The sequence below is a fragment of the Sebastes fasciatus genome, chromosome 11 (assembly GCF_043250625.1).
Source record: "Sebastes fasciatus isolate fSebFas1 chromosome 11, fSebFas1.pri, whole genome shotgun sequence".
In the NCBI taxonomy this organism is placed as follows: domain Eukaryota; kingdom Metazoa; phylum Chordata; class Actinopteri; order Perciformes; family Sebastidae; genus Sebastes; species Sebastes fasciatus.
In genome coordinates this window covers 5,372,945-5,386,280 of record NC_133805.1, presented here as the reverse complement: position 1 = coordinate 5,386,280, position 13,336 = coordinate 5,372,945, and the positions used below count along the sequence as shown (strand labels likewise).

Genomic DNA, 13,336 nt, shown 5'->3' with positions numbered 1-13,336 from the left:
CAACTGACATCGAAACGTGACCTGAGGTGCGTTCAGGTACCGGCGGTGTCACATTAACCTCCTGAGACCTGAGACCCAGCCCATTGACATGTGTCCTCTGTAGTGGACATGTTGTCCACGACGGAGTATTAGGGCCACATTGAGGAGAAAAAGTAAATCTGAGATTTCGAGAATAAAGTCGTAATATTACGAGAATAAATTCATAATATTACGAGAATAAAGCCATAAGTTTACGAGAAAAAAGCCGTTATATTATGAGAATAAAGTCATAATATTATGAGAATAAAGTCATAGGTTTACGAGAAAAAAGCCGTAATATTATGAGAATAAAGTCATAATATTATGAGAATAAATTCATAGGTTTACGAGAAAAAAGCCGTAATATTATGAGAATAAAGTCATAATATTATGAGAATAAATTCATAGGTTTACGAGAAAAAAGCCGTAATATTATGAGAATGAAGTCATAATATTATGAGAATAAATTCATAGGTTTACGAGAAAAAAGTCGTTATATTATGAGAATAAAGCCATAGGTTTACGAGAAAAAAGCCGTAATATTATGATAATAAAGCCATAGGTTTAAGAGAAAAAAGTCGTAATATTATAAAGTAGTAATTTTACGTGTTATTTTCTTTTTTTCTTGTACAGTTATGACTTTATTCTCATAATATTACAACTTTTTTTCTCGTAAAGTTATGACTTTATTCTTGTAACATTACGACTTTTGCTAAAAACAGTGCTTTACTGTTAATACAAAAGAAGACCTGTTAAATTAGGCTCATAGGCCGTTTTTTAACTGAACCATAATGCATTCTTAAAAAACAGCCCTTTACTGCTGATCAACTGTCTAAAGTATCATCAGTAACAGTTTCATGCAGCATTTTTTTTAATTCTGGGACCTGATCTGCACATTTGAGGCTTGTACGTTGTACATGATTGTAAATCAGTGAATTAGCTCTGGTTTTCACTCACATGTTGTTATGGTTTGCATGCTGTGCTTGTAGCCAGCTATAGTCAACAAGTCTATTATAGCCTTTTTCCTAGCAAGTGCCTTTAATTGTATTTAGTGTGACTATTCCTATGTCTGTAACCTGCTAAGTCTATTCATCTAGGCAAAAAATAATGTTTATTAAAAAGAATGTAAAAAATACAACCTAAATAGTGCATTAAAACAAATCAGTAAGATAATCTAAAATAAAGGTGAAAAACAGCTATATAATGTATTTTTAAACAGTAAATTATATGTAAAATACTGTGAAATAAAAAAAAAAATACCAGTTCAAACTGTATTTTTCATTAACAGTACAAAGCTGTACATTTCAGCGACAGCATAATAATGTTAATTTTACAGTAACATAAAGGCAACCCTGCTGCCAGTTCTTTACTGTTATTTTACTGGGAAATTCTTAACAGTGCATATTTTGTGCATTACATGTTATCATGTAATTATTGCATAGTAGTGACTTCTGATGTCATAGACATTTTACAGTGAAAATAAACTGTTATTTGTTGTATAGGGTGTGTTTTTAAGGCCCCTTGTAAATGGGACCCCACTTTTAACCAGGTGCAATAAAAAAAAACTATTATCACGTGACACTACAGCATGGTTGTCATGGAAACGAGCATCCTCATCCGAACAACATCCGGGCTCTCAACTGCGAACAGGCAAAAGCGACACGGTGAAAGAAATCGAGCAGATATCAACCTTAACTTCATCTGTGGTGAGTACGAGTCATTCACAGTCTCCGTGATATGAACCACAGTGTCACAGAGCGCCATTTACAGGTTAAATGTGTGAAATAACAGGTAAAAGGAGGAGTTGGATGTGGTATCTACCTCTGTTGCTGTCAGGGTAAACTGACAAAATGTGATTTCCGTTCAGGACCTTCAAAGTAAAACCGCTTATCCTTGCTTGTAAGCTAATGCTCATGTTTTTGCGGCATTGGGAGGAAATAAAAACAAAGAAAATCAACACAAAACACAACAGAAGTGGCAGTAAAGAATACATGTATGGCGTGAGAGTATACTTTCATAATTTTGATTCCACATTTGTCAGTGTGCTTTTATTTTGAAGACAAAGTCACCTTACTTCCGGCTGTTTTACTGTGTAACTTCACAATGCAGCATCAGATGCACTAGCATCTTTTAAAACTAGACAGCCTGAATATTAATGTTTTTAATGTTCCAACCAGGTCTGCAGGACAGATAATAATGCACACAGTGCACTTCAGACTAAGCTATTGGAGTTACCCTGCACTATACTAATTTTTAACAGTCTCTTCTGCACTATACTCAATTTTAACAGTCTCTTCTGCACTATACTCAATTTTAACAGTCTCTTCTGCACTATACTCAATTTTAACAGTCTCTTCTGCACTATTCTCTGTTTTAACAGTCTCTTCTGCACTATACTCAATTTTAACAGTCTCTTCTGCACTATTCTCTGTTTTAACAGTCTCTTCTGCACTATACTCTACTATACGCACTATAGTCACTTTTTTAATAGTCGTGTATCACAGCTGTTACCCTGCACTATATTCATTTCTAACAGTTTTCTTCATCTCCTTGTATTTTTATATCTGGTAAATTTTTTTGTACTTTGTACTTTGCACTACTAACCTTTTTACTGCCTTTTTACTAACATGTTTTTACACTATGGAACTGTGATGCTGGAAACTTGAATATCCCTCGGGATCAATAAAGTTACTATCTATCTATCTATCTATCTATCTATCTATCTATCTTTCTATCTATCTATCTATCTATCTATCTTTCTATCTATCTATCTATCTATCTATCTATCTATCTATCTAACATACACAATGAAATGGTTATATATACGGATGTTGTCACTAATGAACACTAGCAAACCATCTTTGTTTGTCTTTGTCTTGAATTAGAGACCTGATGCTCTACTCAATAGGCTGTATTTGGGTCAGAGAACAAATGACCTTTGTAAAAAAAAAAAAATGCGTACACACATTGAAGGAGTGCTTGGCATTAGACTGAATTCCTGTTCCACATTCCCATCACAGCTGGTTGTCATGCAGGGAAACAGGAATGGGATGATCCCGTTCCCATCACCCATCAGCAAAGACAGGGTCATCAGGGAATTCCCAAAGGTAGACCTATACGTCCTCTTTTTTCCCCAATATGGTCTGCTTCAGTTTAATTCAGGTACAAGAAAAAAACAGTCTTTTACTGTGAGATGGTTAAAATGGTAGGAGCGGCAGACTAGAAGATGTTAATTTTATTGGAAACGCGTGACTTCTAACTGACTTTACTCAGATAGTGAAGTCAGTGTCACATCACAGACAGCACTCAGGGTAATTATGGGCTGTTGCAGTCAGCCAATCACAGACCCAGTCAACATATCCTTCTGCCCTCGAAATCTTCTCCAAACAATACATTAAGGCTTTTTTATTTGGACAGGAATCTATGATGTTTAACTTCTTCTAATGGGGTCAGCTCACTTGTTTGCCTGGGAACCCTGCAAGTGGTTCTATCCAATATTATACATTATATGCCAGTACCAGACCTAAATATCTTAAATTGCATTGTTAAGTTTCAATGGTTTTGTATATAGTTAAATATATAATCATAACTTCTGTTGTAGAAGTCTTTTAAAATGTTGTGGCTTCTCTTGTTCTTGCTGTTCTTTTCTAGTCCTGTTCTGGTACGTTAGGATTACTGTCTTTTTCTATTTTGTAATGATGAACTTGAACTTATCTTCATCTTACAGTAACTGGCATTAATAGTCTTAAATGGACAGTGTGTAGGATTTGGCAACATCTAGTGGTGTGGTTGCAGATTGCCTTCAGCTCACTCCTATCTTTCCAAGACTGCGGTAACGTGAGCCGCCGAGTGCAAAACCGTGGTAACGCCGTTGAGATGATTATACACTAATGAAAACATAGTTATTAATATTATACTCCATTTCTGCCATTACATCCCCCGAAGTGTTACACACTGTTCCTTTAAAGTGGCGATAGGCAGTATATTTTTGGCATCATTGGGCAAAAATTCCATAATAACCTTTCAGCATATTGTAATTCAAGTGTTCTGAGAGACTTCTGCACCTCCTCATGGCTCTGTTTTCAGGCTTTAGAAAATCTAGCCCGTGACGGGAGACTTTGACCAATCACAGGTCACTTCAGAGAGAGAGAGCGTTCCTGTTGGTTGTGCTCCGGTCACGTGACCGATACTTGGCGTCCCTTCACCAGATTTCATAATGGTGGCGGCGTCAAACTTACTAATTTTACAGCTAAACCGTGCACTACAAGATGATTCTGAGAACATTTGAGGCGAAAAATAGGCATTAACGTAACAGAATATTGATTCATATTTGATCAGCGCTGCCTAGTTTGACTGTTTGGTCGGAGTTCGACAGCCGGCTCTCATAGACGGCAGATGGACAGCAGACCTCAGATCAGCTCTTACTGCTTGTTTCCCTCCGGTCTGTGAAATCTTGCAGAAGCCGTTAGGAGCACCGGAGGACACAGAGGAACATGATATACCTGTGTCATGTACTACTGTCACGATATAGCAACCGTTTCATAAAAAATACTTTTTTTAATCATATTTGCTCCGATCTCGCCTCCTTCAGCTTTAAAGGTGCCAAATTTGAAATTCAGAGCATAGCTCCGGTACAGTTGCCTCCACATGGCTCTCAACATGGCAGTAACGTAAGGTCCCGTTCGTTTCAGTGGTACTCGCCTAATGCCGCTCTGCAGCTGAAGAACGACTGGGACGTTGCGGCTAAAGCAGCCTGTAAGGACGGAGCCGCCAGGCACCAGCCGTGAGTCCACGCGTCCTTCTTAGCTTTGTATGAACATCACATGGAAACCACTTACATCTCACTGATGTTAAAGACCCGTTGTCTCCTTTAAAGGTGGGACCGGCAGAAAATGTCAAAAGTGGTGGTTGTTGGAGACCTTAATGTGGGGAAGACCTGCCTCATTAACAGGTACGTTATCAACAATTAGCCAATTATGACATAACCTAAAAAGAAAAAAAAAACTTGCTTTGTTTATGCTGTTTTCAGGTTTTGTAAAGATGTATTTGAAAGAGACTACAAGGCCACCATTGGTGTGGACTTTGAGATTGAGAGGTTTGAGGTATCCGGAGTACCTTTCTCTCTCCAGATGTGAGTAGTTTAATTTTGAATAAGTAATTCTTCATACATGTACCTTTAGAGAATTCATTTTTACTGTGTGTTTTTTTTTTTATAGCTGGGATACTGCTGGGCAGGAAAAATTCAAGTGCATCTCTTCTGCGTACTACAGAGGTGCTCAGGGTAAGAAGTTATTGTAATAACTAGGTTGATGCTAGGTGAGACCAGTTGACATTGTAGCTGGTGTAAACTAATAATGCTTCTTGTTTATCTTTTCCAGTCATTATCACAGTCTTTGACATGGCAGACATTAAGTCCCTAGATCATACACGGTAGGTCTGTCGTTGGGGGAAGTCTGCAATAGAAACGTGAATGCACTGTGATTGGGAATGGAATATTTTATTATTCCAGCAGTGTAAGATCACCCTGTTTAGTCCAATATATTACACTACCAGACTACAGACTGCAGATCACTCTTATTTATGACCCACATCTGGGCTGTGACATCACATGTGTTTTAGGGGCTGATGTTGGGCAATTTCACTGGACAGAAGGCGAATGTAACTGTACCTTAAAGCTAGGGTTGGTAATCTTAAGAAACCAGCAAGAGTACACTAGATAAAAATAAAATATTCAACCTAAAAACCCAGCCCAGTGTGGCCAACTCTTTTCCAATGAAAGCAGCTAGCAGCACTAGCTCCAAAAGTCACTAAATCTAGAGAGAAAGTCACAAAGTCGGGAACGCTGACAGTCCGTCTCCCTCCAAAGCCACTCCCCCAAAATTATCATTATGAAGGTAAACAACAAACATGGCTATTGTTAGTACTCACAGCTTTCAAACTAGCAGCTGGTGGTAGACTGCAATCAGGCAGGTAGGTAGTCCGTCCAATCATTACATTCGGCCCGAATGAAATGATTGGACGGGCTAATTACAGTCCTGCGACCGCCACAAATACCAGATTTCTTTCTTTTTGTTTTGTTACTATGATCCTCGCAAAAAAAAAAATCAGTGAGTGACCATCAATTATGAAATATTATGACACTTGCCCTTATAAATCATTTTAAAGTGCTTTATAATGAGTTATGATTATTGTTATAAAGCATTATAAATATGTATAAGTGTCACATTGTTTTGTGTTGTTAATTGATTTCCAGTAATAAATATATACATACATTTGCATAAAGCAGCATTTTTGTTCACTCCCATGTTGATAAGAGTATTAAATACTTGATAAATCTCCCTTTAAGGTTCATTTTGAACAGATTCAAAAATGTGTGATTCATTTTAACTATGGACAATCATGTGATTAAATATATTAATCGATTGACAGCCCTAATTATAACACAATATAAGTATAAGTATGCATTATAGACATAGAAAGTTTACTAAACTTTGTTTTGTTTTCATAGCCAATGGTTGGAGGAGGCCATGAGAGAAAATGAGCCCGACTCCTGTTACATCTTCTTGGTTGGCACTAAGAGTGACCTGCTGGTGAATATATTTGATATCGTATGGATATTTTGCAGATTTTCATAAACACAATTGTCTTCTAGTTCTAACCAACTGTCTCGTTCTTAAGCCCTCAGAGGAAAGACAGAGGACAGAAAAGGACGCCATCAGGATAGCAACAGAAATGCGTGCAGAGTTATGGGCTGTTTCTGCTAAAACGGGTAAAAGAAAAAACAGGAGCGCACACACGTCGGTGCTGTATGGTACATTAAGACAACATGAATACAAGGAAACCGTTCATTGTTCTTATTTTCAGGGGAGAACGTGCAGGGGTTTTTCTTCAGGGTGGCGGCTTTGGCCTTTGAGAAATGCGTACTGAAGGAGACGGAGAATGGGCTCCCTGCTACCATCGGACGTGGAGATACTATCAGTAAGTAATGACTCCTAACAAGCAGAGATGTCGATGATGGAAGCCTCGAGGATACGCAAATCTACCCTCAATCTTTGTCTTGACAGAATCAGATCGCGCCAACCTGGAGGAGGCCGCGCCCCAAGACACGAGGAGAAGCTGCTGCTGATGAAATAGAGGAGCTCTCAAAGTGAGCGGAGCCAGATGGAGGCTCTACTCTGAGCTTCAGCTGCAGAAATAAAAGAGACTGAAATGTGCCTTAGGAAATATTCCGTTAGGTTTCCGAGGTCATCAAAACTGCCATGTATTCTGACAAAAGGTTCCACCAGTATGCGCTCCTGAAAGCCAGTTATTATTATTACATTGAAGCTGACACTGATGGACTTTTTGCCGATTCCAAATCTTATGAATTTGACCATTTTCATGGGATAGTTGTCAGTACACTGTAAATTAATACCAGGATTTCACAAGATGCAACTGTAATATCTAACAATAAATTACATTATAGTTACATCACAGGCCTTAACTGTGATATTCACAATATAATACAGTATTCTTAATGTTATTGTGAAATGAATGGCTATTACAGCCGTGATTACTGCAAGCTATACTGTGACTTCATCAGGAGAGGTTTCTCTACCTGCTAAATAAATGTGTACAATTTATCATATTTTTGTGTTTATTTGAATTTAACCTATTTTCAATGTTTTAAGATATTGATGAGTTAACATATAAAACAGTTTTTCAGTATTTGACAGTGTTTTTTAAGTGTAAATTTAAAGCACAGTGCTGGCTACTGAGTCGCATTAATGCAACTAGTAGCCAGTAATTTATTGTCAGTCAAATATTTTACAGTTTACACTGTAATTCTACAACAGCATACTGCTAAATCACAGTAATATACTGGCATAACTGTGAGGTCACACAGTTCCACACTGTGGAATAATAATATGAATATGTTCATAGGCTGGAATTTGGGAGAAAAGAAACCAAATGTTTACTTTCAAGTTCTAAAAGTGTAAATTAATCTACTACTAACATACTCATATCACGGTTACGACATTATAAAGTAATATCTTGATTCATTGGAGCAATAGCTGACAATAGCAGCTGTGCATTTATGAAACCAGTATTGTTGTCAAAGCCTATTATTATTATTATTTAATAAAGTGGTTTATCAGCTGTCTGAACTGTTCTGTCATGATAATATTCAAGATTATTAGTTATGACATAAAAAACTTTCCAAGAATGATTATGGAATTGATTGCCAGGTCATGTACGGGATCTTTCACAATCGTACCAAATATAACATTTTCCTTTGTTAGATAAGAAAAATTTACAAATTTAGTGGACAACCAATTCATAAAATAAATGTTCTGTAGTTTCAATGACTATTAATGTTCTTAAGAGACACAGGATTGGTGGGTAGAATTTAAGAGTAGCAGTAATGTGTCAAATGACATGATGTTACTCACTCTTGTACAGTAGGAGGCGGTATGCACCTTAAAGTTGGTTGTGATCAGCCAGAAACCGAGAGAAATAGGACATACAGGATTAAACAAAACACTCCATAGAATAGAGCAAGCACCCAACTGGACTATGCACACACTGTAATAAACCGGAAACTGTCAAACATGTTCTTATAGAATGCAACACATATGACGAAGAAAGAAAGGAATTGATATCAGGAGTAAATGATGGAAATAGTACTATCTGCTAGAGAAGACATCTAAGAAAGTACACAATCTTCTAATTAATTACTTAAAGGGACTGTTTGTAACTTTTTAAGCGTATAAATGTAACGGGTCGGGACACATGCGCGCTCACGTGTGGCTGAAGTCCCCGCTCCGCTGCCTGCTTGCCTTCACTAATACATCGCGCGCTCCACCTCTAGATGTGAACGCGCGCTCACTCCACACTGCAGTTAGTTTAGCTCTGAGAATATCTAGTGAATGTACAGTGGACGTTTGTGCAGAAATAACTGCTGCAGCTCCTCCAGACCAACAGAGGTTTCCCGTGTCTTGTGAAGTGACGGGGCTCCGCAGAGAGAAACGTTATCGTGTCCAACCAAAACTCCGCCGTCTCCCGTTCCCTCCGGGCGCAGTCGGGAGGCGATAACGTTTCTCTTCCTGCTTCAGCTGAGGCAGGAAAAGCCAACACTAGGATCAGCATTGATTCATGGAGAGACCTCCGTCTGGTCAGCTAACATTACTGCCAAGCAGCTGAAATATAGAGTGATATTGTGGTTTTAGCTGACGTGTGTCGCCTCTCTGTTTTGAGTGATGCTCGTTCATGTCTATTTAGAGCGAGCAAGCGCGAGCCCGACTCTGACTTTCGTTGACTTAATGGCCACAGGTGTCGCTGTTAATAAGCAATTCTGAAAGTTACAAATAGTCCCTTTAAGGGCAAAAGGAATTATGGAGAGCATTTAATTATTATTATTATTAATAATTAATTATATTTTATTATTATTATTATTATTATTATTTTTATTTTCCTGCCAATCTACTGCTCCACCCTTCAGTCCAAAAGTTGTCGATAATGCACCTATAAGCTGGTTGCGACCCGCTAGAAACCGAGAGAAGAAGAAGAGAAGATGAAAATAAGCGGAGTGAGTCCTCTTGCTTCTATGAGCTACTCTCTGATCCGCCGTCAGCCAATCACATCACGTCTCCATGTTTGGGCGGAAGTGCGACCAATGTGAGCTAGGAGCTAGCTTAGCTTAGCTTATAGTTAGCTTGCAAACATCTCTCTATTTACACTTTCTAAACCGGTGGCTGCAACTTATTTCAACTACATAGATGTATTTACATTGCGGGTAGTTGTGGTAACGGTAACTGGTGGTAGGTAATGTAGTTCAGTAGCTGTAAGATGTCTCAGATTAGCTCTCCAACATGCTAGATGCTAAGCTAACATGATGTCAACATCCCAGTCAGCTTCAGTTTGAGCCTCCAGAGAGACGTTCAGGTACCGCTGGATTCATTCTGTCTGTTCACTGTTCACCCTTAAAGGTCCCATATCATGCTCATGTTCAGGTTCCTACGTGTATTCTGTGTTTCTACTAGAACATGTTTACATGCTGTAATGTTCAAAAAACACTTTATTTACCTCATACTGTCTGTCTGAATACACCTGTATGCACCCTCTGTCTGAAACGCTCCGTTTTAGCGCATTTTGACAGAATTGCAACAGAATTGCGTTGCTAGGCAACAGCTTGGGTCCATGTGTACTTCCTGTCAGCTGATGTCATTCACATACACTGCAACAGGAAATAAACTGGGACACATGTGGAATGTTTACATTTAAGATTGTGTCAAGGGTCCAAATATTGTAGATTTGTGACATCACAAATGGGCAGAAATCCTGACAGCTTGTTTCAAATGCAGAGTTTCTGAATACGGGCTGTGTGTATTTCCCCGTGGATTGAGTGTTTAGATACTTTCACAGTATTTATATAGGACTTAAGCCGGCTTTATAATAAAAAAACATGAAAATCTCACTTTTTTATAATATGGGACCTTTAATGTTTTACTGAATACTTTAATACTACAATAAGTTATCTGAATTAATATATACCTCTTGAAAGGAGTAACGTTAAAAACGTCCAAAAAGCCTGGATGGCATCAGGGGTCAACATTAGCCTATATCAGTTTCAACGACTGTATTTGAGTAAAAAAGCAACTTTTGGATTAGTTTGCTCAGCTCACCACTTTCTACATTGACTTCTAGCGTAACACCAATGTTTAGAAGACTAACTCAAATGAATAGATAGATGGATAGATAGATAGATAGATAGATAGATAGATAGATAGATAGATAGATAGATGTACTTTATTGATCCCAAATTGGGAAATTATTGTGTTACAGCAGCAGGTTATCAAAGCAATGCACAGGAACAGTATATAAAATGTACCTGTCAACACTAAATAAATATATCCATAGAATACAAAATATAAAGAATATTGGGATACACTATAAATATACCTGACTACTGCAACTAGCATAACAAATATAAATGATAAACATAGAATAACCCACTATATACATCAGCAAAGTGTGCAATAACATACTATATACATCAGCAAAGTGTGCAATAACATACTATATACATCAGCAAAGTGTGCAAGTTACAATGTTTTGTTCTTTAATAAAACATAATTGAGGTAGTAAATGTGTAAATGTAGCTGTGCAAAATTCAACATGTGCAAGATTATTACAGGACTAAAACAGAATGGAGTCTGGCTGAGACAGAAACTATAGAGCTGAGAGTTCTCTGTTAGACAGAGATGAGGTGTTATTAGGGAAAGAGCTCTGCTGTCTGTGCAGTAGGTGGTGGAGAGGCTGGTCAGGATTATCCATGATGGATAACAGTTTGTTCAGCGTCCTCTTTCTCCACCAAAACATCAAAGGTGTAAACTAATAGACTATTATTAAATTAATTAAGTGTATCGCAGCGTTACAGTGATACAATATCGTAACGTTAATTGAGTTTAGGAATGGCAAGACAATAAAAGAGAACAAAATACACAGCAAAGCTAATGTGTTATTCTGCTTGCAACTTTGAGGAGTCACAAATGAACGACTGTTTTTGATCCCCAGCTGGTTCATTATGAAGACCAATAAGTCCTACAAGCTTGTGCTGCACAAGAAAGGTTTTGGTGGAAGTGGTAAGCAAGAACTTGAAATTCAGGCAGATGAATGTTTATTTTATGAAAGATTTTCTTTCTATAAGATTGTTTTTGTTTTTTTCTTTGAGCAGATGACGAGCTGGTTGTCAACCCAAAAGTTTTCCCTCAAGTCACTTTAAGGGATATAATCGAGATCGCACACCCGACAGATGAATACAGGTGAGCTTGCATAATGAGAGGGTCGCTGTTGTATGGTCACTTATATGTTGTTACACTACTCGGCCTATAATCTCTCTTTTAAACCCCCAGTCCTCTCCTGCTGCAAGTGAAGAACCTAAAAGAGGACCTCCAGAAAGGTAAATTAACTATGATGTGTGTGCATGTTTGCTACATTTGAAGAATTCAATTAGGCTAGATCAAATTCGTTTAATATTATTAAAGGGACAGTGTGTAGGATTTGGCGGCATCTAGTGGTGTGGTTGCAGATTGCAATCAACTGAGTACCCCTTAGCTCACTCCTGCCTGTCCAAGACAGCGGTAACGTGAGCCGCCGAGTGCAAAACCGTGGTAACGCCGTTCACCTCGCTCAGAGGTCATGAGCTGAATATGTTTTGGGTTTTGAAGACCTCACCTTGAGCTTTAGGAAACTGTAATTGTCATTTTTCATTATCTTATGTCATTTTATTGACCAAAAATGAATTGATGAATTGAGAAAATAATTTCCAGGTTAGTCAATAATGAAAACGATCATTAATGGACAAATATACATTGAGTGTTATATTCAGTCCTGTTCACTACCCATGATTGATCTTTTGTTCGTATCTAGAGACAATCAGTGTGGACCAGACTGTAGCACAAGCCTTCAAGCTGCGTGCTTACCAGGATGTCATCGTTAACATTGTCGACCCAAAGGTATGTTCACCGCGACCCTTCTGCGTCCCCACCGTCTGTCAGTTGAACAGAATCTTTCATAGTTTTGTTTTTTTCTCTTGCAGGATGTAACACTGGACCTGGTGGAGCTGACATTCAAGGACCAGTACATCGGTCGAGGAGACATGTGGAGACTAAAGAAGAGTCTGGTGGGACATGTGGAAGTTTACGTGTCTGGGGTTAATGTGTAATAGCGCAATTATTATGTGAGGATTTAACTGTTCCAATGTTTATTCCAGGTGAGCACATGTGCTTATGTGACGCAGAAAGTGGAGTTTGCAGGAATCAGGTACTAAGCATACATTTCATTCTCTACAGGCCATTTGCAGAAACTCATTTTTAGAGTGATTTGAATGTGGAATGAATCAACATGTACGTACAGGTTTCTATGATTGAGGAGAGAAGAAAGTGGACATTCACAGAGATGGAGGCTGAATGACATCGTTTTTTTTTATCTCAGCTGTCCCTTGTCTTGTTTTCTTTGTATACGATGGTGATGATGATGACTGAAATGATGGTTGTTGACTGTTTCTGTGACTACATGCTTGCTCGTTATGCTCGTCATTGTCCAGAGCCCAGGCCAGTGAACTGTGGGTGAAGGGAGAGAAGGTGACCTGTGGGTACATCAGTGAAGACACCAGGGTAAGAGCAGTGGTGAAAGCAGATGCATCTCAAATATCAAATATCGGGATATTATGTTTTGTGATATTGCATCGATTCTCAAAAACACTATCGATTTTAATTAATAGTTTACTCACAAAGATGAACTCAGTCAAAACTGAATGAAAACAAATGTTGAAGTG

The 13,336-nt window shown here is 38.2% G+C and overlaps 2 protein-coding genes across 25 annotated transcripts in view; both read left to right on the top strand.

Moving 5' to 3' along the window:
* The first annotated feature begins 1,587 nt into the window (after positions 1 to 1,587).
* rab36 (RAB36, member RAS oncogene family) lies at positions 1,588 to 7,640 on the top strand. The gene is made up of 11 exons (XM_074650121.1): positions 1,588 to 1,724; positions 3,039 to 3,125; positions 4,710 to 4,801; positions 4,895 to 4,969; positions 5,048 to 5,149; positions 5,235 to 5,299; positions 5,397 to 5,448; positions 6,527 to 6,608; positions 6,697 to 6,787; positions 6,883 to 6,996; positions 7,083 to 7,640. Exons 2-11 carry the CDS (start codon positions 3,048 to 3,050, stop codon positions 7,142 to 7,144), a joined length of 813 nt encoding a protein of 270 aa, XP_074506222.1. The 5' UTR covers positions 1,588 to 1,724; positions 3,039 to 3,047; the 3' UTR covers positions 7,145 to 7,640.
* A 1,963-nt stretch (positions 7,641 to 9,603) lies between these two features.
* Positions 9,604 to 13,336, top strand: part of depdc5 (DEP domain containing 5, GATOR1 subcomplex subunit) — a 30,712-nt gene continuing 26,979 nt past the window's right edge. For 10 of the 24 annotated variants that reach the window (XR_012595781.1, XR_012595780.1, XR_012595782.1 and 7 more), the window contains exons 1-8: positions 9,634 to 9,942; positions 11,575 to 11,642; positions 11,735 to 11,822; positions 11,913 to 11,959; positions 12,430 to 12,515; positions 12,599 to 12,682; positions 12,773 to 12,822; positions 13,106 to 13,175. Coding sequence is in view for 15 of the 24 variants with exons in the window: in XM_074650146.1 (XP_074506247.1) it covers positions 11,585 to 11,642; positions 11,735 to 11,822; positions 11,913 to 11,959; positions 12,430 to 12,515; positions 12,599 to 12,682; positions 12,773 to 12,822; positions 13,106 to 13,175 (483 nt within the window). In the remaining 9 variants the exon portion in view is untranslated. Of the gene's footprint in view, positions 9,943 to 11,574; positions 11,643 to 11,734; positions 11,823 to 11,912; positions 11,960 to 12,429; positions 12,516 to 12,598; positions 12,683 to 12,772; positions 12,823 to 13,105; positions 13,176 to 13,336 lie in introns of all 24 variants that reach the window. The other 14 variants (XR_012595777.1, XR_012595776.1, XR_012595779.1 and 11 more) reach the window with 6 other exon arrangements.